This window comes from Macrobrachium rosenbergii, chromosome 20 (assembly GCF_040412425.1).
Source record: "Macrobrachium rosenbergii isolate ZJJX-2024 chromosome 20, ASM4041242v1, whole genome shotgun sequence".
Lineage (NCBI taxonomy): Eukaryota > Metazoa > Arthropoda > Malacostraca > Decapoda > Palaemonidae > Macrobrachium > Macrobrachium rosenbergii.
This window is the reverse complement of record NC_089760.1, coordinates 39,055,001-39,082,955: the sequence shown is the minus strand read 5'-3', so window position 1 is coordinate 39,082,955 and position 27,955 is coordinate 39,055,001. Positions and strand designations below refer to the sequence as shown.

The 27,955-nt window shown below is 34.2% G+C and overlaps 1 protein-coding gene across 1 annotated transcript in view; it reads right to left on the bottom strand.

Moving 5' to 3' along the window:
- Positions 1-27,955, bottom strand: part of kon (chondroitin sulfate proteoglycan 4-like protein) — a 194,472-nt gene that overhangs the window by 130,127 nt on the left and 36,390 nt on the right. The window contains exon 2 of the mRNA XM_067121778.1: positions 1,122-1,321. Coding sequence (XP_066977879.1) covers positions 1,122-1,321 — 200 coding nt within the window. The remainder of the gene's footprint in view (positions 1-1,121; positions 1,322-27,955) is intronic.

The following is a 27,955-nucleotide window of genomic DNA, read 5'->3' as shown; positions in this document are numbered from 1 at the left end:
CCCACAGGAGCCACTGACTTGACATTCAAGCTTCCAACGAATATGGTGGTCATTAGGAAGAAGTAACATAATAATAATAATAATAATAATAATAATAATAATAATAATAATAATAATAATAATAATATCAGTGAAACAGTAACGACATGCAATTACTGAACGTCGGAGCTCCAAAGCTGACTAAATACGCGAGAGATAATCGTATTTTGCATCATAATGACATTTATTGCATTAAGCGTTACAGCAATTCTAAGCAAATAAAAACAAGCTCATGTTAGCATTAAGGAAATTACCATGTAATATTTAAATGCTTTTCCGGATGCCATTACCGTAATGACATGTTCCACTACGAAAAAAAAAAAAAAAAAATAGAAGTCGTAACAAGTAACTGAAACTGTCCGTCAAATCGTTTATCTCTTTGTCATCAACTGTGAAGGGACATACATACATACATGATTCCGAATATAAAAAATAACTCGAATAGAAATTTACCCCTTAACGGTATTAGCTCAAGGAGTCGGACACCTAAAACAAAAGACCCCTTTCAAAACTGCGCCCCCGACTAAGGTTTAAGCTGTGAAGACACAAAGAAAATGAAGATGATTTTGTAATGAGGTTCCTACAGCCTTGCCGCTCTGAACTGCCTGCTACCCACCACAGACGATCAACTACCACTACTTATGTCATCAGAGGAGCAATGAATTTACACGGAATGTGGGAATACATGGGTAAAAATATATATACATGTAAAAAAATATATATATATATATATATATATGTATATATATATATATATATATATATATATATATATATATATATATATATATATATATATAAAATATATATATATATACATATATATACATATATATATAATATATATATATATATATATATATATACACATATATACATCGTCTTTTGAGACATTGTTTTCGTCCACTCGATCAGTTGGTCCACTTAGCCATCGGATAATAGTTACTATTACCTTTTCGGTTATTACTTCAAAATCATCGAAAGTCCCGAAACCTTCACCCCCAAAATATGACAACGAGAAAAACAGACCATATAAGAATTCCCAATGCGGCAATTAAACACGATTCCCCCCCCCCCCTCACACGCCTTATGCAAGAAGGGATCATAAAAAATTGAAACTTCTCGAGGCCCTCTGGGGCCAGACCAATGGGGAGGAGGAGGAGGAGGAGGAGGAGGAGGAGGAGGAGGGGAGGAGGAGGAGGAGGAGGAGGAGGAGGAGGAGGAGGAGGGGAGGTGGTATTCCAAGCTGGCAAAAACGTCTCCTTCGCTGACACAAACATTGCTGGTATGGATAAAAGAAGTGGCATTCTGCCCTAGTTATGAAAAGTCTGAAGTAGTACCCCCATCCCCCCCATCCTCCTTCTCTCTCTCTCTCTCTCTCTCTCTCTCTCTCTCTCTCTCTCTCCTCTGTCAAGAAGTGAGAATCTCTTTTTTTTTTTTGCCACCTTCTTTTGCATTCTCCGGCCTTTTTGTCTCTCTTTGTGTTTTTGGGAGTTTATGCTTTTACGAAGCCTTTGAAGTAAACAAAACCCGGTGAACAGGACGAGAGAGAGAGAGAGAGAGAGAGAGAGAGAGAGAGAGAGAGAGAGAGAGAGAGAGAGAGAGAGGGCCAGGTGGAAGAGGAGGCCAGTAATCGCGGTGGGAATCTCGCTTTTCTTTTGTTTCTTTGTTCTTTTAACGGCTGGCTTTTTCTTTTTCCTCAAGAACAAGGACAGATCCTCGGCACACATCCAAGAGCAAAGTAAATGAGTTACATACGCATGTCACTCTTTCTTATTATTTTCTTTTTTCCCCTGCTACTTCGTAACTTACAATAATGAAGGGAAAAATTTATGTTTTAAGCATATACCAATTTATTATCATTATTTATTATTATTATTGTTGATAATGATGGGAAAAAATGTATGCTCTAAGCTTAAGTCGATTCCTCAGTATTATTATTTTTATTATTATTATTATTATTATTATTATTATTATTATTATTATTATTATTATTAATTTTTGTCTATCACAGTCATGCTATTCGACTGGGTGGTTTTTATAGTGTGGGGTTCCGGGTTGTATCCTGCCTCCTTAGGAGTCCATCACTTTTCTCACTATGTGAGCTGTTTCTAGTAGCACACTTATTATTATTATTATTATTATTATTATTATTATTATTATTATTATTATTATTATTATTATTATTGATAACGATGGGAAAATTGTATTTTCTATGCTTAAGTCGATTTCTTAGTATTATTATTATTATTATTATTATTATTATTATTATTATTATTATTATTATTATTATTATTATTATTATTATTATTAGCAGCATGAAAACTCATAAGCACAGACTCACTCTATTAATATTTTACGGTTTTTCACAAGTTTTATACCTTTAATTCATTAAGTGTTTGTTGTCGCTTGCTGGGAAACGACAAGTGCAACAATGGCAAAGAAAGTAATCTACGAATTGGGCTCTGAAAAGAACCAAGGTTTATATTATTATTTTTCGTCTTTACACAAACACGTCTTAATACGGTATCAAATTAGCCGTCTCACACTTACGATACTGGCCTACAGAAATGGAAAAACTAAGATATGAATAAATACATATGTATATGTATATATATACAGTATATATGAATAAACAAAAGAAAATGATAAGCATACCAGATGTATATACTTCCTGCTTCCATTTATTTTTGTTTTCATATGCAAGTGGTAATTAATTAAAGATAAAGAAAATAAATTATTTATTGACTTAAACTACTCTTACACGAATAAATTCTTTACAGATATTAATTAAAATATGCAAGTGGCCTCATTTCCCTATAAAAATAAATTATAAAATAGAAGTTGATGGTTGACTTAAAAAGGTATGCACTAAATTACTCGTGCTCACATTAATTAGGTTTTGAATATATATATATATATATATATATATATATATATATATATATATATATATATATATATATATATATATATATATATATATATATATATTACAAAACTAGTTATATAAAAAGATACATTTATTACATAAACTATTTTCCTTTTCTATGGTCAAACAAAAAACTATGCAAAAAAATTATATATACAGTACATCGCTTAAATCAAATCAACCGGTAATGAAGAACGTCAAATGAGTCATTAAAAATTTGAACGAATTACTCGACAGAGTATCACTCCTATTCTCTAAAACATAATTCTCTGCAAAACTAAAATGAATTGAATTGAATATAGAATTTAGGCGGAAGGTCAAGCGCTGGGACCTATGAAGTCATTCAGCGCAGAAACGGAAATTGACAGTAAAAGGTTTGAAAGGCTCAACAGGAGGAAAACCTCGCAGTCGCACTATGAATCAATTGTTAGGAGGTGGTGGAAAGCAAGATGGAAGAAAGGGCATATGAAAGGAGGTAAAGTAAAAGGAACGAAAGGGGTTGCAGCTAGGGGCCGAAGGCACGCTGCAAAGAGCCTTAAGTAATGCACACAGTGCATCGCATGAGGTACACTGACGGCACTACCCCCATACGGGGAAACTAAAATGAAACAAGGCGAATAATATGCACATTAAATAGTAATGTCAGCCAATATCATAAATTACCATTAAAGTTATCGAAGAAAAGAACTACGATTCTTCTTCGTCTTTAAAATAAAACCAGAAAACGAATCTGGACATATCTTATACTCCTCATATTCATTTCTATTAATCAAATAACCCACATGTACAGTACACAGCGCACGTTTATCGCTTGCTTTCAGCAGCAGGCATTGAATATAGGTATTCCGAGTCGATGATTGGCCTTCAAATATCGGGTATTGGTTATTTTCCTGGGATGAATAATAGATAAAAAAAAGAGAATATTTTTTCTCGAGTTCAATGACAGGCGCATTGAAGGTGGGTTCTCGCGAAATAAAATTAAAAGAGAGAGAGAGAGAGAGAGAGAGAGAGAGAGAGAGAGAGAGAGAGAGAATAACAGGAGTTTACCCTCCTTTAATAAAAATTTATATCTTGGTTCACTTGTAATTCACTTCACAACTAAAGTTATTAATGAGAGAGAGAGAGAGAGAGAGAGAGAGAGAGAGAGAGAGAGAGAGAGAGAGAGAGAGAGAGAGAGAGATTAAAAGGGGCATTTATACTCCTTTAACATAAATTTATGATGACCTGGCTCACTTAATTCACTTCCCAATTACAGTTATTAATGGAAAAGAGAGAGAGAGAGAGAGAGAGAGAGAGAGAGAGAGAGAGAGAGAGAGAGAGAGAGAGATTAAAAGGGGAGTTTATCCTTTAATAAAAATTTATGATGCCTGAGAGAGAGAGAGAGAGAGAGAGAGAGAGAGAGAGAGAGAGAGAGAGAGAGAGAGCAATGCTTAGAAGAGAGTTCATACCCAATTCGAAAACTTCACTTGGAAAAATAATTAAAAAAAAACATCAAACATCATCTAAAAATACAAATTGCTTTGAGCAACCTAAGCCTCTTGGAGTATCACCATACTGCGTAAAACTTCTACAATATTTGTTCGAAAAGGAATTTCTTTATTCCACTTGTAAAAACAAGAAGCTCTCTTGCTGCCCAAGGCTGGAAAACACCCAAGAATAATGGCTGTAATATTTTCGAGGTCGCTTCGCGGTTTGAAATGCGCCTCCAATACCAAATGAAAAAATAATTGAAAACAAGGAAAATGATTATTTCCTAAGAAATTACAGCCTCAGGAATTGGCATGATAGTTAATGGCATACAGCTATAAGGAACACACAGATTAAATATACAGTATGTGTATAATACACACACACACACACACATATATATATATATATATATATATATATATACATATATATATATATATATATATATATATATATATATATATATATATATATGTGTATATGTGTGTGTGTGTGTGTGTGTCTATATGGATGTTCTAAACCTTAACAATGTCAACGATGTAACTTATAATGACATCATTTTTAAATCTACATGTTTGTCTTAAAAAATACCACACACGTATGCTTGTGTTTATTGTGTAATAAAACACACAAAGTAGTGTAAGTATGTATGTATATATACACATATATATGTATATATATGTATATATGTGTGTGTGTGTATTTACACGCAACTAGAAATCCTCCATTTCATCCTTACAACCACCTCCTTTTTACTAGCGAAACAGCACAACGATATTTGTCTACAGATACTTCTTTCCTAACTGCCTTCTTTGAAAGCGCGTCAGATAACAAGGAGATATATAGAAGACCTTTAATGCTTTACAAAATTTACGGAGGGAATTTCAGTTATATCGTTGGCAGCCAACGTGTTTTTTTTTTTTTTTACATGTAAGAGATAAAGACAACTGAAGGAGCCGTCTGCATTGTATCTTATGTCCATGCTCACCAAACCGTCAATGATCATTATATAGCAGAATGCGACTGTCATCATTGTTTACCCTTCATCATATAGTAGAATGCGCCTGTCATCATTGTTTATACCTTTAAATAATGTAAATTTTTCTGAATGCTGGCAAGGTCGAGTCACCGTTTTGGATGACCATTTTCACTGTAATTACCCGTGATGCAATTACGTTTACAGGACGAGAATTTGCACATTCAACGCAAATCAGGCTGAGAGATAAACAGTTCCCGAAAGAAATAGGACATTTAACTGTCCGGTTCAATTATAGGTTTTACGAAATTTATCTGGAACAGAGAGAGAGAGAGAGAGAGAGAGAGAGAGAGAGAGAGAGAGAGAGATTCACTCTGATGTAGTAATGCAAGCGAAAACGGAATTATTAAAAGTTGAAGGAGAAAGTCTTATACTGTCACTTTTTGACATCTGAATTATTTATAATCAAAGAGGGAGAGTATTACCAGAATGACAAATGAGTATTCCTTTTATTTTTCTGTAAAGGAAAACTACTGTGCCGGCTTTGTCTGTCCGTCCGCAATTTTTCTGTTCGCACTTTTTCCGTCCGCCCTCATATCTTGAAAAACTACTAAGGCTAGAGGGCTGCAAGTTGGTATGTTGATCATCCACCCTCCAATCATCAAACATACCAAATTGCAGCCCTCTAGCCTCAGTAGTTTTATTTTAGTTTATTTAAGGTTAACGATAGACATAATCGTGCATCTGGCAACGATATAGGATACGCCACCACCGTGTCGTGGTTAAAGTTTCATGGGCCGCGGCTCATACATCATTATACCGAGACCACCGAAAGATAGATCCATTTTCGGTGGCCTTGATTATACGGTACGCTGTAGCGGCTGAACAGAAAACTCGATTGCGCCGAAGAAACTTCGGCTCAATTTTTACTTGCTTACAGTAGCAACTAGTTTACTGAAATAAGTGTTGTAGGTACAGATATAAAAATTTTCCGACGGAAGAAAAGGTATTTTTACGATAACCGGTTGGGGTTCAATTAAGGTAAAAAAGAATGTATGGAAATTACTTTTTAGTTCAAGCAATCTGGTCTTAATGAAAGACCCCTAAGGTTTTCAGAACTCAGGAGGAGAGAAAACAAATCCAAAGTTATGTAAGTGTACAAATATATATAAAACTAAAACTACATATTATTTATAGATTATAAATAATTCTGGGCGATGACCCCTTTTAAAAGGGGAGTCCTAAAGATTCTCGAAAGCTCTCTGTAGAATTTGATTTTTAAAATACATTTATACAGTTACATAACTGTGAATGTGTTTCTCTGTTTTACGACTCATGCTACTATGAGTATCTTTACTATGGTCACTATCTCTCCTTTCCATAAATAAACTCAAAAGAAGAGTTGACAGAAACAAATAAACATATCAGTTAACAAGCACAAGAATATAATTGAACATGAAAAAATGTAATGCAATTCAACATAAATAGAAAGAAATTCGTGATAAACAAACAAAACACGGAAAAAACAATTTTTTCAGCAGGCTAACAGATCTGGCTTCAAACCAAGATGCAAAATGAACAAGATGACATCCCAACAGGTTGGCAAAACCAGATAATTACACGAATCCATTATATATCTCCTTAGTAGTGGAATCTGAGTGGTTTTTATAAATACTGTGCAATAAGAACGACATACGACACTTTCACAATAAATGAAAATCGAATATTCAAAGAGTTATAAGACCTAATGACTACTAAAACTAAATATTTACTCCCAATTCTCTTACTCTTATTTTGAATCGTTTTGCTACTGACTTATCAACACCTTAATTCCTAGTGCGCCCACAAACCATATAAAGCTGCAATCAACAACAGACATGGCACGTGGGGCATCTAAAATCGATGATTGGTTTTCAAAAGGTATCGGATATTGGCAATTTTCCGAAATGAAAAGCAGATGAAAGAAAGACTGAACTCTGTATCAGTAGCGAATTGAATTACGTAATAATGGTTTCGGTTCTTTGACAAGAAGAAGAAGAAGAAGAAGAAGAAGAAGAAGAAGAAGAAGAAGAAGAAGAAGAAGAAGAAGAGAGTAGGTAGAAAAAAAGTGGGAGTTTTATTCACCTTCTTTTGATATTTAAGATATATATATATATATATATATATATATATATATATATATATATATATATATATATATATAATATATATGTGTGTGTGTGTGTGTGTTTGTGTGTACAGTATATATAAATATATATGAAAATATATACCTATATATTTATATATACATATGTATAAATATATGTATATATATAATAAACATACATATTTATACATATACATAAATTTTTAGTACAAAAACTCCACCGCACTCCAATACCTTCTTCCTTATCGGCTCCATCCTGACACGCGCACCTCCTCCTCCTCCTCCTCCTCCTCCTCACTGAAGCGACAACACCACAATGTACGTTTACAGCTTCGTCGATCCCAAATGGCTTCTGTTGAAGCGCATCAGATGCCACTGAGATATATTGAAGCCGTTTGACTTTTTTCCTGTTTTTTTTATATACAATTTATTGGATAAATTTCAAGCCTTAATAGTGGCTGTTGTTTGTTCCCTTGGGTCTTTTTTTTTTTTTTGCATTTAGGAGGGATGTTTGAATAAAAGGGAGTTATCACTGGTATAGGGCTGCTGTTTTTGTTGCAAGCTGACGGTATTAAACATAAGAATACGATTGCAATTAGGTTTATCTTTGTAACATATCATAATTGCTCTTTCACTATGAAGCATATACATATACATATACACATATGTATATGAATATGTGTGTATATATGTATATATATACATATATAATATAATATACACACACATATACATATATATATATATATATATATATATATATATATATATATATATATATATATATGGACTTAGTTTATTGCACTTGATTTGCAAACTTTCTCTATTATCCTTCGATAACAATCTATCCTTAATATTAGATTCGTAAAATGTATCCGAGTTTCTTAACGAACACTGCAATTAAATAATTTCAGCATGAATTATGTTAATAATGGAATATGAGATAATGTTATATTTACGTTCTTGTAAAAGATCCTACTTAATCGTTTGCTAACGCATAAAGCATTAAACAGGATTAATCCTATGATAAAAATCCTCTCTTCAGAATTTTCCTCTCTCTCTCTCTCTCCTATCTATGCAGAAACTGAACCATCAAAATATTTTCATTCCCATTCGTTATCTGATTTGTATGGCATTATTGGAGAGAGAGAGAGAGAGAGAGAGAGAGAGAGAGAGAGAGAGAGAGAGAGAGAGAGAGAGAGAGAGAGAGAGAGAACGTGTGTGTCTCTTGTGTAAATGCCAAAAATGTTAAAAACGGACTGGAAATTTTTCCTATTCAGTTGCAAAAGCGTCTGTGGGACAGTGATATAGAGTTTGTTATTTTCCAAATTGTCTTTTTTTTTTTTTTTTTGAAGAATTTCGTCATCCCGAAGATTTAAAATCAGGATAATCATGGGTATATTTTCAATATAATACTGATGTTTATATATCATTCTCGCAGCAATCAACTTTGTTTCTCTTTCCTTACAATCGGGTATACTTTCAATATAATACTGATGTTGTTTTTACCATTCTCACAACAATCAACTTTGTTTCTCTTTCCTTACAATCATCCCACGTTTAAAACCGGGCTCCAGTAATCTAATAACTGTTGAGACATTTCCTGTTTTGCTAATAAGCGGAAAACGCCCATTTAAAGATAAAAGTATTTTTCTCGCAAAAGTTTTTTCGACCAAAAAATTCTCGACACGAAAGATCCAGGAGTAGAGAGGAACAGAGGAAATTCAATTTCCGTTAATCAAAACTTTAAACTGGAGAGAATGCATAGGAAAGAAAGGAAGAATTCCTTGGATACAGGAAATCAAAGCCCTAACTATTCTACACGATATTTGACTGAAAAAGAACCTTTTATGGGGAACTGAACCCTCCTCACTTAGCCGAATGGAAATAGGGACTTTTCAAGGCAGCTGATTCAGTTTCTGCATGGTAAAAGAGTACAGTCTCTCTCTCTCTCTCTCTCTCTCTCTCTCTCTCTCTCTCTCTCTCTCACGTATATAAATACATGTATATATAAATATACGCGGCGACCGGCTATCACAGTCTCTTCAGTTTCTTGCGTTTGGATCTTACGGCTTTGTAGTTACAAGCATATCCAAAACAGCGCGAAGAATTCGTAAAGTTAAGAGGGCATTGTGGCTATTAGAATTATTAGAATTATATACATATATATATATATATATATATATATATATATATATATATATATATATATATATTGTGACAAGCATATCCAAGAAGTGTGAAGAATACGGAAGTTAAGAGGGCACGGTGGCCATTACAATGACATACGTATCTGGCAAAAAGTGACCAGTAGATTTTATATACGCGTTTTATATATTTGGTGTAATTTCTGGGCCCATTACACGTGTACCACATAAGGTACAACCAATGACGAAGCAGACTCACTTACCAGTAAATTAATTTTTCCAGATTTTTTAAAACCAAAGCTAAATGTGCTACGAATTTAGAAGACAGTGCCGCCTTACGTTCACTGGCACAAATGTTTAATGACAAGTTAGGTCAGGCACACTACTTCAACATACCACTGATTCACTACACAACAGTTGCAAAGGTTTTCTCTCGCTTCACAATAAATGGACCCATCTGTGACAGACTTCGGTGAATAAATTAAAAACTCAAATAATTAAACATTCAACATTTATTTAAAAATCAATAAAAAAATGGAATTCCTGATGTGAGCTGGAACAGTCATCACGTTTGAATAGTCATATTTTCTCCACCAATCATTTTTACAACAATAAAGTCAACTTAGTCCACGAACTACATGCAATAACCGACATCGCACTCCATTACTGCCAGCGATGTCTGCAACACAAGCATCTGAAAAGCATACAAATGCCCTGTGTTCAAGCATTTTTCAATTTGAACGTTTCAGTCGTCTGACCTAATGCTCAAAGTTGGGCGACCAAAAGCCGGCATTACGCTGAGGGAGGACACTCAAGAGTTAATAGTCCGGGCTACTTAAAGAGGAGACGCGATAACTGATCCGTACTTTAACCCTTACGCTGTTAATGGCGAATCATTCTTTCAAATGTTGACCAATTTCATCACGGCTGACTGCCAGTGGGAACTCACAGAGGCATGTAGTTTCAGTATGATGGGTTACGCCATTTTCCCCCATTCCTTGATCATTCATCTGATCTGAGGCCTGTGCCCCTGCTGCTGTGATCACAGCAACAGACAGCCGATGACAGACAGGGCCATATAACATTCCGTCGTCCCCCAACCAACACCCTCCCCCCCTTTCTCTGGACTCTTGTATAAACACTAGCGTTCGGCGCGATGCAAACGTGTGTGACATCATCCCATGGCTTCAATAACTCCCAATTCCCAAGAACTTCAGAAGCCGGCAAATATTTGATCTGCTTGTGCAAACATATTTTGCATTGATTACCCCTCTTGAACCAATGTGAATACATCATCACGGATCAAACATTTTGCTTTGAAGCGCTAACAGGTGTTGATGTATGTATGTGTGTATGTATGTATGTATATACGTGTGTATAGATATGTGTATATATATATATATATATATATATATATATATATATATATATATATATATATATGTAAAGTTTTGGGAAACTTTTGTAATGTGTGTGTATATATATATATATATATATATATATATGTGTGTGTGTGTGTATATATAAATATATATATATATATATATATATATATATATATATATATATATATATATATATGTGTATATATATATATATGTGTATATATATGTGTGTGTGTGTGTGTGTGTGTGTGTGTGTGTGTATTAACAGCGTAAAGGTTAAAGTGTATATATATATATATATATATATATATATATATATATATATATATATATATATATACATATACATATACAGTATATGTATTCACAATCATTACAAAAGTTGCCCAAAACTTTCACCAAAATATAACAGGGTTCGCAAAATTCCAATTACATTCAGACTGCCAGTGGCAATTACCTTTTAATTTTTTTCTTTCGTACTTTTACCTGCTCTCCAAAATAGACGTGTGTCTTCCCAACAGGACGGCGGAAGACGAACGATGCAATCTAAATTCGTCCGAAAATCCCCGAAAATCATCTTGTTTGAGACCCTGAGTCGAGAGTAAACATTTCCGTCCCAGACATTGTGTGTAAATTGCCGGACGAAATGTCGTTTACTTTGATTTAAAATGAAAGGGAGAGAGAGAGAGAGAGAGAGAGAGAGAGAGAGAAACCTGATGCAAGAAAGATCACTAAGCAAATAGTCACTGCCGTTGTAACACAATATCACGTAAAGGAATATGGTTGAAAGATTATATATATATATGTATATATATATATATATATATATATATATATATATATATATATATATATATATATATATATAGATAGATAGATAGATAGATAGATAGCTAGATAGATAGATAGATAGATTTTTCTTCGGTTAAAATGGATATTGTTCGCGTTGCCAATCACCAGAGGTCAGAATCGTACTTAAGTCAGACATCTGAAAACAGGGATGTCTTCCAACTTTCTTATTCCACACAGTGAGAGAGAGAGAGAGAGAGAGAGAGAGAGAGAGAGAGAGAGAGAGAGAAGCTTGTATAGGAAAATCAGCCAGCAAATTGGCTTTGCCACTGTAATACAATACCATGTATATGAATACTGGATACAAATAGAAATATATATATATATATATATATATATATATATATATATATATATATATATATAATATAAATATATATATATATATATATATATATATATATATATATATATATATATATATATATATATATAATTTTTCAAATGTACTGTTCGTATTGCCGTGGCAACCTACCAATCAGCAGGGATCAACACTGAACCTAGGTCAGGCATTTAGAAACAGGGAGTTCTTCCACAATGCTAGAGAGAGAGAGAGAGAGAGAGAGAGAGAGAGAGAGAAGAGAGAGAGAGAGCCATACTAAATGTATAAAACTCTCACACTAAACTTCAACTACAGAGAGAGAGAGACATGGTTATGGCTACAACAAGACTTAAAGAGAGAGAGAGAAAAAAAAGTCTTTCTTCTGAAAGCATTATCCAAAGAGAACTGTTTTTCTCTCAACAGTCCATGTACTTCCATGTTTCAGGCAACGTCTGTTAAGTCGTGAGTAAATTAAAGGAATATTGTAAATTTCATGTGGCGCAGCAACTTACATAGAAAATAAAAATATTCAAGAAAAAAGGAACTTTAAAATTTTTTTTATCCTGTCAACTTATCAACGGTATATCACATTCATCATATTTCCTCATATTTGTTTTCACATTCATCTGTTGTTCTACAACTGACACGTTTATTCACTCGAACTGCATTATCACATTTCTATCACAACTCTCTATTATTTCACACCATGTCAAAAAAAAAAAAAAAAGAAATTGATCTCACGTTCGAGAGATAATCCGCGCGAACGCGGGGCAGCGATGAAGCACCCGAAATTCATTTCCACTCCTAATTCATTTTTCTCGCCCGGCAGATCCTCATTTCCAGTCTCCTCCTCTTCGATATTTGACATGTCTCGTCTTAAAAAAAAAAAATCAATCTCCTCCGTCTATCGAAGTTAAAAAAATCGAACGAAAAAGGAGATTTCCCAAGACGATAGAAAAGTCAATGTCCTTCGGCTCGAACGGGAAGGATTTCCATAAGGACTTTGCCTTGCCCTTACGAACAATCGGCGTCTCATTCCGCGCGAATGTTTGCTTCGCTTTCGAAAAAATATTCACTCACTCAATCACTCACTCACTCACACTTTTGAGATTTCGAGTCTCGTTGTGACCCAATGCTGAGGCAGTAATGGTCCAAATGGTACGAAATTTTAACTTCGCTTTCGATAAAATATTCACTCACTCCCTCACTCACTCAAGCTTTTGAGATTTCGGGTCTTGTTGTGGCCCACTGCTGAGACTGTAATGGTCCATATAGTACGAATTTTCAAGTTCGCTTTCTAAAAAAAATATTCACTCAATCACTCTCACCTCACTCACTCACGCTTTTGAGATCTCGGGTTTCGTTGTGACTCACTGCTGAGGCAATAATGGTCCATATGGTACGAATTTTTGAGTTCGCTTTCGAAAAAATAATCACTCAATTACTCTCACTCACTCACGCTTTTCAGATCTCGGGTCTCGTTGTGGCCCACTGCTGAGGCAATAATGGTCCAAATGGTACGAAATTTTAACTTCGCTTTCGAAAAAATATTCACTCACTCACTCACGCTTTCGAAATCTCTGGTCTCGTTGTGTCCCACTGCTGAGACAGTAATGGTCCATATGGTACGAATTTTTAAGGTCGCCTTCGAAAAAATATTCACTCAATCACTCTCACTCACTCAATCACGCTTCTGAGATCTCGGGTCTCGTTGTGACCCACTGCCGAGACAGTAATGGTCCAAATGGTACGATTTTTTAATTACGCTTTCGAAAAAATATTCACTCAATCACTCAAGCTTTTGAGATATCGGGTCATATGTGACCCACTACTGAGGCAGTAATGGCCCAAATGGTACGAATTTCTAAGTTCGCTTTCGAAAAAATACTCACTCAATCACTCACTCACTCACGCTTTCGAAATCTCTGGTCTCGTTGTGACCCACTGCTGGTACGAATTTTTAAGTTCGCTTTCGAAAAAATATTCACTCACTCACTCACTTTTGAGATCTCGGGTCTCGTTGTGACCCACTGCTTAGGCAATAATGGTCTAAATGGTACGAATTTTCAAGAACTGCTTTTTGGGGTGAAGTTGCTTTTGTCTTTGTCCTAAAAGATGGCCACAAATGAAAATATACACTAAAAATTTTCAATGGCGCAAATACATAAAATAAGTAAAAATCATATGATCATCTATAAAGAAAACTAAATTAAATAAATACTGAAATGGCCTGACGTAAATACATAATATAAGCAAAATTTTTATGATAATCTATAAACAAATCCAAAATAAAAACTGAAGCAGTCATAAAAAAGTCATAAGAAAACATTTATTTATACCATCTATTTCCAACCACTTACCGAAATCAACACTTTGCAAAAAAAAAAACAAAAAAAAACACACACACACACAATAAAATATGAAACAAATTCAAACTTACGATACCGATCGCTCAGCAATATTGACGCGATTTTAAAATGAAAAATTACCCTCACGATAAAATCTCCAAAAAAAAGAAATATATATGTATATAAACTTGATCTCTCCTTCACATCACCTCATTTAAATAAAAAATACGTTACCATAAAGTTATTTCACTTAGCAACATAATCTCATTCCCATAACGTTACTTCGCAGATGAATTCCGGAATCTAATTCCCAAACCAAAGGTTTACGATTCCAGGCACACCACAGGAAATGAAGCTGGGGATATCTTTCCCTCTTCTTCTTAGCCTCCTCATTCTGCTCTTTGGTTCTTTCAAACATGAGTTACTGCTGCTATACATATACATATATATATATATATATATATATATATATATATATATATATATATATATATATATATATACATACATATATATATATATATATATATATATATATATATATATATATATATATATATATATATATATATATATATATATATCAAGCGGACGAGTGTGTGTGTGTGTGTGTGTATATAGAGGGGGTCAGTGTTCGATTAGCGTCACCTAAGATACAGACACGTTCCCTTTCCGAGTAAGTCTTCAGGGATGAGGTTGCTATCCGGGCGCCCCCCCCCTTTTTTTTTATTGCAGCAGAAACTGAAACCCATTTAAAACAACAAAGCAGGAAAAAAATTTATCCGATGTCGGCTTTACCTCGGTAGAAGCGTTCACCTTTCTCTCTCTCTCTCTCTCTCTCTCTCTCTCTCTCTCTCTCTCTCTCTCTCTCTCTCTCTCTCTCTCTACCACCGTGATTCTATAGAAAAAGCAGAGTTTGTTCTGTGGCCATGTGCTGTCAAAGCCATTGTAAAAAAAAAAAGAACCATACGCCAATATACGCTCTATAAAAAACAAATGGATCAGAAAACACACCGACATACGGCCACATACAAATCTGAAACTACCGGGGGAAAACTAACGAAGCACAGTTTCAATAGATAAACTATAAAAGTAGGTATGAACAGAATCACGAATGCAAACAGATATATGTTACAGGCAGACAGCAAAACCAGGCATTTCACGAACTGCCTTAGCGAAATGCACTTAGGGACATTTGATCCCCCAGGGGCTAGTACTAAACACGGCGAAACAGTGTAGGTGAGTCACTGTTTCAACGTGTTTAGTACTAGCGCCTGGGAGGATCAAATGTCCCTGAGTGCATTTCGCTACCTGCCTCAAATTTCAGGCAGTTCGCGAAATGCCTGGTTTCGCTATCTGCCTGTAACATATATGCACTGAGGTGTAAAGAAAAACATTTACAAGTGTAAGTGTCCCATGTCTGCAGAGAAACTGCCATACGATTTGACATGTGACTGCATGTGTTTAAGTGTAATTAAAAAAAAAAAGATATATCTAATTTCGAAACACTCACTGAAGTAGGATTACCACAATTTTTAGGTTAAAATAAAAGCAGGATTAACGTTAATAAAAGTAGAATTATCAATTTTTTATGTCAATAAAAATAAGATTACTGTTAATAAAAGTAGGACTATCACAATTTTTAAATTAATAAAGTAGGATTATACCAATTTTTATGTTAACAAGAGTAGGATTAATGTTAATAAAAATACAGTTATCACAATTTTCATGTCAATAAAAAAAGGATTACTGTTAACAAAAGTAGGGCTATCACAAATTTCATGACAATAAAAGTAGGATTATCACAGTTTTTATGCTGATAAAAGTAGGATAAATGTTAATAAAAGTGAGATTATCACAATTTTTATGTTAATAAAAGGAGGATCTATGTAAATAAAAGTAAGATAAAAAAAATTTTCTTAATAATAACAGTAAAAATTCACGAAACGGCAACTACGATAGTTGGCTTCAATAAACAAATTATTCCCCAAGCAGGAAAAAAAAAGAATGAAAAAACTCATCAAGCATTCGTAGTCAAGACACAATTCTCCTAATAGCTCCCACATAAAAACGTGAGTTACAGAGAGAGAGAGAGAGAGAGAGAGAGAGAGAGAGAGAGAGGGGGGCATTAGCTTATATAAAGCAATTGGATAATGTGAAAGTGGAATGCAAACATGGATCGAAATTATCTGAAAGTATATATACATATATATATATATATATACATATATATATATATATATATATATATATATATATATATATATATATATATATATATATATATATATATATATATATATATATATATATATATAGAGAGAGAGAGAGAGAGAGAGAGAGAGAGAGAGAGAGAGAGAGAGAGAGAGAGAGAGAGAGAGAGAGAGAGCATTAGCTTATAATCTGAAAGTATGTATATATATATATATATATATATATATATATATATATATATATATAGAGAGAGAGAGAGAGAGAGAGAGAGAGAGAGAGAGAGAGAGAGAGAGAGAGAGAGAGAGAGAGAGAGAGAGCATTAGTTTATAATCTGAAAGTATATATATATATATATATATATATATATATATATATATATATAGAGAGAGAGAGAGAGAGAGAGAGAGAGAGGGGGTTAAAACAAAATCTCTCTGAACGTTTTGTAAGGCAAACCGTATACTACTGAAACTGTCGCACTGGACACACGGTACTAAACATTCGACAAAATAAAAAAAAAATTCTTCCCTTAATCGAAATAATGCTCATCCGGAAATCTAATTTCCCCACGAATGCAATTACCCTCGAAAAGAGTGGACCAGAAGCGATAAAAAAAATGAAAAAAAGAGCAACGCAGGAAAATTAAACACCAAAAAACTTTTGACTTTTAATTAGAGATGAAAAGTCGAGGTGGGAGGGGGGGGGCGGGGATTCAAAGCTATGAATCATTATTAAGTATCATTTACCAAACTCTCCCTCCAGGTCACGTGATCCCGTCATTACGAACTTTGGAATAAAAAAAAAAGGCGAAAGAGTAGAATTACAGAATTAAAAGAATTAAAACGGCTTCAAAAAAGACGTAATGGAAAATGAAAGACCTCAATTCTCATGCATCTTTACTATTATTAACTTTAAAAAGCTCTTGGAAATATAATAAAAAAGTTAAGATGGCTCAAGGTGGCGTTCGTGACTTGAGCCCAGTTATTGTGTGGGCTTAACCTAAATGGATGATGGTCTCTCTCTCTCTCTCTCTCTCTCTCTCTCTCTCTCTCTCTCTCTCTCTCTCTCTCTCTCTCTCTCTCTCTGCTAGCTTCTGTGCGTGAGGCGCTAGACGTAATGCTGTGGTATAACCTGCCTTCCGCTGTGCCCAAGAACTTCCAAGAGTGTGTTTGGTATTCATGACCTGAAGACCGATCTACATACGTGGAACTGTAAGTTACGCTCATGCGTAAATGTATTTTATGGTTTGAGTACATGAAGGTATTCAAAAATAATATATATATTTTTTATAAGATTGGTTATGCATGCATGGGCATTTTTATGAATGCCTCTGACGAAATTTACGTAAAAAAAAAAAAAAAAACTGTACCCTCAAAAAAAGAAATGTAAAAAAATGAAAAAACTATCCTCAAAAAAAGTTATGTAAAAAAATAAAAAAAACTGTATCCTCAAAACAATGTATGCAAAAAAATGAGAAAACTATACCCTCAAAAAAATTATGTAAAAAAAAAAAAAAAAAAAAAAAAAAAAAAAAACTGTATCCTCCAAAAAAAGACTCGAATAATACACAATAAACGAGAAAAAACCTGATAATCCAACTAATACCCGAATTCTTATTCACAAGTGACTCCAGGGCAAATATGTCCAGCGTTCAACAACACTACTCCACATTCAACTAGACCGAAGGTAATAATGTCTTATGCAAAGGGCAATATGCTCTTAGGGCCATTTCTATATTTTCATCGACATCATTACTACAGTAATTACTTACTGTCATGTAAAGGGGCCATTACATTTTTTTTAACAATTTATGCGTGTGAAATATTTAACAGCAAGGAATTAAAGAAATGCGTACCATGAACCCGTAATAATCAATATAACTTAAATTCACAGAAAGCAACGCCTGTCTTGGGCTTGAAATTTATGTTTTCTGTTTAGAATTTCGTAGAATAATAATGCATTAAGCAAAAAATAGCAACAATTAAACTCAACACAGAAACGATTTATGTTGAAATTAGCAACTGAACTTGACTTTTAGCAATTTACCACTCACTTTTTTAATAATTCTTTCTACTGCAATGTCTTTTCTAATTAAACGCATGTGTATAACAGCAAAAAAAAAAAAGCCATGAAAAAAATTATGCAATAATTTCATAAGTTATTACTGGCTACCAGGAAGGAAGAGGCGGTTTAGGCAACTTACGTGAAGTTTTCGAAAATATTTTTTTCAGTAATCCTTGAAATCAATGGAAGGATAAAGATAGAGACTGTTAATAATTACCGTAATTTGCATTCATTCTCCTCTTTAGAGCAGGTATACGATTACTTGTTTTCCGATCGTCTGAGGAAATGATCAAAATGAAAAATTATTTTGTGCATTGAGGTTGAGGCTAAGTACGTCAATTTTTTTCTTATTTTTTTTTTTTTTCTCAGGAAAAGAAAAACCGCATTTTCACGTTCTTCTTCCCTATCTTCACTAGACCTCACATGACTTTAAACTTCTTTTAAGTACAAAAAAAAAAAAAAAAAAAGCCTGTTTCGTGAGAAAGCTTAGGCAAAGAAACAATAACAGAACACACTGATTTGCCTCAACAGCTATGTCATTAAGGCCAAATGACGATCTTTTACAAGGGAGAATAGACGCAGTGTTTCCACAGATGAAAGATTTTACTTACTCTAAAAGAGATCTGTGTTAGCTAAACCGTAATCTTTAGTGTTCTGTAAAAAAAAAAAAAAAAAACCATTGAGATGGCTATTTGTCTGTCCGTCCGCCCTCAGATCTTAAAAACTACAGAGGCTACAGGGCTGTAAAATTGGTAAGTTGATCGTCCACCCTCCAATCATCAAACATACCAAATTGCAGCCCTCTAGCTTCAGTAGTTTTTATTTTATTTAAGGTTAATGTTAGTCATGGTCGTGCGTCTGGCACAGCTATAGGTGCCAACAACAAAGGCCACCACCGGGTTGTGGCTGCAAGTTTCATGGGCCGTGGCTGAGAGTTTAGAAAACTCGGTTGCTCCGAGGGAACTTCGGCGCATTTTTTTACTTGTTTTTCTTATATAACATCAAAACACAACCATTTAAACTACAGTTACCACATCGCAATGTACTGAACTATGTCTGTCCATAACGATATATATCCGTATAAATATATCGTCAAAACTTGTGTTGACCAAGGGGTAAAAGAAATTAAATGAAATACCCGGTAGGGTTAACATTCATTTTTTCACAGGATGAGGGCTGGCTTGAACTGAGGTTTTGAGAGGATTACTTTTTCACTGTATTTAAATCACTGTATTCTGTAACTATCAAATAAAATTTAGAACACACACACATATACTGAGGTTTTGAGAGGATTACTTTTTCACTGTATTTGAATCACTGTATTCTGTAACTATCAAATAAAATTTAGAACACACACACACATATACGAGTATATATATATATATATATATATATATATATATATATATATATATATATATATATATATATATATATATATATATATACATATACACAATATACATATATGATACACACACACACATACACACACACACACACACACACACACACACACACACACACACACACATATATATATATATATATATATATATATATATATATATATATATATATATATATATATATATTGTATGTATACACATATCACTTTGCTCGTGTAAATACACAAAACATTACCGAGACTTCCCTAAGCACATATTATCAGCACTGAAATTCACGCTTTTAAGCCTGCCAAAAATATTTAATTTCACAGAAACCGCAGCTGGATTTGGGATTTAAAAACTAATGCCCTTGTGTTCAAATCGTTCTAGCATGAAGCATAATTCCAAATCTGAGGAGATTACAGCCCTCCTGTTCTCGGCAAAGTGACAAATCACTTTATTTTCATATCCGTTTTTCGTCAATCTCATTCCTACGAAAAGGTGTGGTAACTCCGGCGCTTTTAACTTTTCTGCAAGTATTTTTTGGGACGTTGCTTTTGCAGACTTCATAACCGTGTAGCACTATCGCTACACACACAATATGTACTTTATACGTAAATCACTCATCCCTTCCTTGACTAGGGCTCTGGAATTCTATGCCTTCTCTGTTTTCCTAGTTTTGCAATCTCACTCAGACAACCTACTCTTACCTATCATGTTTATTTTCCAGTCGATCTGGGCTCTTTTGCCTTTCTAGATTCCAATAAACAAAAACATTAATATATACACCCAGAGGACTGTCCGCATCAAATAAATGCACAGACCTCGACAATATAAAAAATGATCAGATAGTAAATTCTGAGATGAAAAAAGATTAATGACAACAAGATTCTGACTAGATAGAAACTAATAACAATAGTTTCGAGAAGTACCATTATCAATAAGTTTTTCCAATTTTTATTAAACTTATATCTTTAAATGAAAAATGAAAATGGAAAAAGAACGTTGCCAATTTAATTTATTCCCGGTAATATAACGCCGTAAACTCACACAAACACACACACACGCGCACACACACATACACTCATAGATACACACACACACATACACTCACAGATACACACACACACTAACACATGCACACACACACAGATACACACACACATATACTCACACGCACGCACACATACACACACCCACGCACACACACACATATACAGTATATATGTACAGTACATATAATATATATGTTTGCATATTTGTATGTACAAAACTCTTGGCTTTTACGTCAAGTGAAGGCTGTGGGCTACGAGAGAGAGAGAGAGAGAGAGAGAGAGAGAGAGAGAGAGAGAGAGAGAGAGAGAGAGAGAGAGAGATGATACAAATTTCCCGTTTTTCCGGGGACATTTTTGCCGTAATTATCCCTAATTGAGTTGGGAGAGCAATAAGAAAATTAGGAGTACGCGGCGGACAAACTTATCATCATTACTCAAAGTTTTTTGTTCTTTTTATAAGACATCATCTCCCGGGGCGGCAAAATCTCTCTCTCCACAAAACCTTTCCTCGTCTCGTTTATCAAAAGAATAAAAAAAAAAAAATCTCCGGGCGGTTCGCGATGCTACAAAAATAATGAATTGTCATTCCAAAAAAATAAATGGAATGGAATGTCATTCAAAAAAAATAAAGCCCTGGGACGAGGTCGTTTAAAAAGGTTAACGCTGGACCTAAAGGTCGTTTAAAAAAAGGTCTAAAGCGCTGGGACCTACGAGGTCGTTTAAAAAAAAGGTCTAACGCTGGGACCTACGAGGTCGTTTAAAAAAAAGGTCTAACGCTGGGACCTACGAGGTCGTTTAAAAAGGTCTAACGCTGAGACCTTCGAGGTCCTTTTAAAAAAGGTCTAACGCTGGGACCTACGAGGTCGTTTTAAAAAAGGTCTAACGCTGGGACCTACGAGGTCGTTTAAAAAAAAGGTCTAACGCTGAGACCTACGAGGTCGTTTAAAAAAAAGGTCTAACGCTGGGACCTACGAGGTCGTTTAAAAAAAGGCCTAGCGCTGGGACCTACGAGGTTGTTAAAAAAAAGGTCTAGCGTTGGGACCTACGAGGTCGTTTAAAAAAGGCCTAGCGCTGGGACCTACGAGGTCGTTTAAAAAAAGGTCAAGCGCTGGGACCTGCGAGGTCATTCAAAAAGGCCTAGCGCTGGGACTTACGAGGTCATTCATCGCTGAAAGGAAAATTGACAGTAAAAAGGTTTGAAAGGTGTAACATGAGGAAAACCTCGCAGCTGCACCATAAAACAACTGTCATTAGAGGGTGGAAAGTTAGAAGAAAGAGGATAAGAACGGAGGTTCAGTAAAAGGAATCAAATGGAGTCGCAGCTAGGGGCCTAAGGGACGCAGCAAAGAACCTCGAGTGACGCCTACAGTGCACCGTGTGAGGTGTACTGACGGCATTACGGGCCCCCCCAAAAAAAAGCAACTAATAAAATGGAAACCACAAAAAGTAAATATGGGAAGCATAGTCATCCATTTACCTAAATAAATAAATAAATAAATAAATAAATAAATAAATAAATAAATAAATAAATAAATAAATAAACAAAACGAAAACCAGAAAAAAAGAAATATCGAAGCATAGTCATCTTTTACCTAAATAAATAAATAAATAAATAAACAAAATGAACACCAGAAAATGGAAATATAGGAAGCATAGTCATCCATTTACCTAAATAAATAAATAAACAGACAAAACGAAAATCAGAAAAAGGAAATATAGGAAGCATAGTCATCCATTTGCCTAAATAAATAAATAAATAAATAAATAAATAAATAAATAAACAAAATGAACACCAGAAAAAGGAAATTTGGGAGGCATAGTCACCCATTTACCTAAGAGCCATTACAAAGCACTGAACAGTCCAGAGGCGCACACGGCAAGGATTACTGATTCCGAGAACACATAAGCATAACAATTAATAACAATTAAGCCCCGTGAATTGTACGTGAGAGTGCGCCCCAGAGAGGCTATGCGCGAGCGCGCAAGCAGGTATTCGGTCGGTGAATTATCCGGGAAAAAGAATGAGCAAGTGCTATGAATGCAATTAGATTATTCTAACTTTAAAAAAAGGAATAGTAAAGCAGTTTAGTTATTTTAATTGTAAAAAAACAAATGAATAGTGAGAATAATGAATAAGGACAGATGCGACATACGACTGTTCAATGAATAATTAGAGATATGTAAAGAAAATGGATTAGAGTTTTATGATAAAAATATATAGAAATAAATTACCACATATGGAAAATTATGATAAAGATCTACAGAACTAAATTATCAAATGTAGAAAATTATGATAAAAAGATACAAAAGTGAATTATCATATATTGAAGATTATGATAAAAATATACAGAAACGAATTTACATATATAGAAAATTATGATAAAAATATAAAGAAACGAATTAACATATATAGAAAATTATGATAAAAATATAAAGAAACGAATTAACATATATAGAAAATTATGATAAAAATAAAAATAAACTAATGAACATGTATAGAAAATTATGATAAAAAGACACAAAAGTAAATTATCATAGTAAATTATCATATATAGAAAATTATGATAAAACTATAAAGAAGTGAATGATCATATTTACAAAAAATTATGATAAAAATATACGGAAATAAATTATCATATATAGAAAAGTATTATAAAAATATGCAGAAGTAAATATATCATATATGGAAAATTATGATAAGAACATACAGAAATTATCATAATTCATGAGGTGCAATAAACTATAAAAATGAACAGTTATCAAGAGTTCCCAACCATCCTTATTCACGCTTCCCTAATCCTCTCTCTACTTCCAAATCTCTCTCTCTCTCTCTCTCTCTCTCTCTCTCTCTCTCTCGGAACCCACACCATACCCACTACACCGATTCTCTCTCTCTTTCTCTCGGAATCCAAACCATACCCATTACAATAAGCGTCGATTCTCTCTCTCTCTCGGAATCCACACTATACCCATTACAAGAAGCGTCGATTCTCTATCTCTCGCTCTCTCGGAAAACCATACCCATTACAATAAGCGTCGATTTTCTCTCTCTTTCTCTCTACCCTCGATTCTCTCTCTCGCTCTCTCGGAATCCACACCATACCCATTACAATAAGCGTCGATCTCTCTCTCTCTCTCTCTCTCTCGGAATCCACACCATACCCATGACAGCGTCGATTCTCTCTCTCTCTCTCTCTCGGAAGCGTCGATTCTCTCTCTCTCTCTCTCGGAATCCACACCATACCCATTACAATAGCGTCGTCTCTCTCTCTCTCTCTCTCGGAATCCAAACCATACCCATTACAATAAGCGTCGATTTTCTCTCTCTCTCTCTCTCTCTCTCTCTCTCTCTCTCTCTCTCTCTCTCTCTCTCGGAATCCACACTATACCCATTACAAGAAGCGTCGATTCTCTATCTCTCGCTCTCTCGGAATCCACACCATACCCATTACAATAAGCGTCGATTTTCTCTCTCTTTCTCGGAATCCACACTATACCCATTACAAAAAGCGTCGATTCTCTCTCTCGCTCTCTCGGAATCCACACCATACCCATTACAATAAGCGTCGATTCTCTCTCTCTCTCGGAATCCACACCATACCCATGACAATAAGCGTCGATTCTCTCTCTCTCTCTCTCTCGAATCCACACCATACCCATTACAATAAGCGTCGATTCTCTCTCTCTCGGAATCCACACCATTACAATAAGCGTCGATTCTCTCTCTCTCTCTCTCTCTCTCTCTCTCTCTCTCTCTCTCTCTCTCTCGGAATCCACACCATACCCATTACAATAAGCGTCGATTCTCTCTCTCTCTCTCTCGGAATCCACACCATACCCATTACAATAAGCGTCGATTCTCTCTCTCTCTCTCTCTCTCTCTCTCGGAATCCACACCATACCCATGACAATAAGCGTCGATCACTGGGGGCCTTGAAGGTACTTTATTAAGGCCTGGGTGTTATATCTGTCCAACTACAGGACAGACAGATTTCCCCCAAAGCGTAATCGGGAGACCGAAGACATGAGATGTGGGAAACCAAGAGAAAGAAGAAAGGAATAAAATGAGAACCTAATAATAAGGGGAGAAACGGGAGACAGAAGAGACGGGATGAAAAAACCTAGAGGAAGAAGAAGGAACTAAAAAAGAAAACCTAATAAAGGGAAGAAACGGGAGACAGAAGAGACGGGATGCGAAAAACCTAGAGGAAGAAGAAGGGACAAAAGAATAAAACCTAATACGGGAGAGAAACGGGAGACAGAAGATCGGATGCGAAAAGACAAAAGAAGAAGAAGGGACAAAAGAATAAAACCTAATAATAAGGAGAAGAAGACAGAAGAGAGGAAGAAAAGAAGAAGAAGAAGAAGAAGAAGAAGAAGAAGAAGAAGAAGAAGAAGAAGAAGAAGAAGAAGAACGACAGAGGAAAAAAATAGCAAAAGGAGAGAAAGATCTGATACACTTCGAGGGAGACGGGTAAGATGATAATGATTTGTTTTTCTTTCTTTGTGTCCTTTTTCGTTGTTTTTTAAGGGGGAGGGAGGGAGGAGGCAAAAACAATAAAAAAAAAGGCCTCTTTTGGATTGCAGTGTCCCATTCCAATTTCTGTGTTTCTATTCCAGGAATGTTATGTGCAATTGGGCCGGCCTGACTGGCGTCTGCTTCTCTTTTCCTTGTTCGTCTGTTTTCATTTTTCAAAGATATAAATGAAGGAGCGCATTTTGGCAAAATTGAAGTTAACGCATATAAGCATAATATACATACATACATATACATATATATATATATATATATATATATATATATATATATATATATATATATATATATATATTTATATATTAAATACATGTATATATATATATATATACACTATATATGTATATATATTCATAAATATATACACATATATATTATATGTATATGTATATATATTATGCTTATATATATATACAATTATACCAAAATGTTCTTATATATCTTTGAAAATTATATATATTTATATAAATATAATAAATATATATATATATATATATATATATATATATATATATATATATATATATATATTTATATATATATATATATATATATATATATTTACATGTATATATACACTGTATATCTATCTCACGAACTAATTTAGAATTTACCATTTCTTTCCGATAATTCTATGTCATTTCCTTCTCATAATTAGCCTTCCCTCGCCCGAACAACGTATTAATCTCGTAAAATGTCAACGTGATTACCAAACGAACCAGTAACAAACACGAGCGAAATAAAACTTCGAATAAAGTACGGGCCCTCATCATTATCATAATGAATTGTACTAAGTTTATACGTTCATTATCTTCCGGGATTATAATGAAAATGGCCGAAAGTGATTACAGTGGCCCACGCTGGCTGATTCATCTTCAAAATTACACACACACGCTGTAATTCATTAATTTACATAAATCTGGAAGGTTTAATTAACTTAAACACGGGCGCACCGACCCCGACAATGGTTTACTCTGCCAGGGGATTCATGCACAAGGAAATGGCTATACGCGCATTGGGAGAAGAATCATTTATACATACATACATATATATAATATATATATATATATATATATATATATATCATATATATTTATTATACATATATATATATATATGTATGTATATTTATTATATATATATATATAAGTATATATATATATATATATATATATATATATATATATATATATATATATATACACACACATATATATATATATATATATATATATATATATATATATATATATATATATATATATATATATATATATATATATAGTAGTGTGTGTTTTTGTGTGGATTTCAAGTATTTCCTCAGTGAAAAAATATATGATCATAAACAAGAATAATACATAATCATACAATGTTCTCAGAAGAACTAGGAAAATAAAAAATATCAAGGGTATGATAAACGTGAGTGTAAAGTGAAACATAATGTAAATGCAATAACTACAATTAACACATATGAAAAACTATAAGACAAAATCTCAAAATCTGAAAACGTTGAATTTACATACAGAATCATTCTGAACTTTTAAAAGGTTTACAAGGCAACATCATTCTAAGCTGTTTATGTTTTTTCACTTCTGCATTTCGTAATCTTTTTTTAAACGCCTGAGCATATCCAGAAAAATATACAAGAAAGAAATAGATAAAACGTCTGTCAAATAGCGACTGAAGCCAAATATACTCGCACATCCTTGGCAAGACGAAGAGCCAAGCATGGAAGTGACGTTAAGGAAAGGTATAAATAAATATACGGCACAACGAAGGGAATAAGTGAAATGCGACCCTTTCGAAGCTTCAGTTGCAATAAGGATACAAGAACCTTTTAACAACAAAAGGAAGTGGTTTCGAAAATAGGACGAAAGGAATATTTCGCGGAACTCCTGTTTGCGGAAATAGAATATTTTGCGGAACTCCTGTTCGTGGAAATAAAGTGGAAGTTTCTTAAGAAAACTCCATTGACTTACTGAAGGAAAATCGAGGCATCTGGAAGCTGAGAAGAATGGAATACAATAGGCAATTTAGGCCAAAGGCCAAGTGCTGGGCCCTGAGGTCATTCAGCGCTGAAACTGAA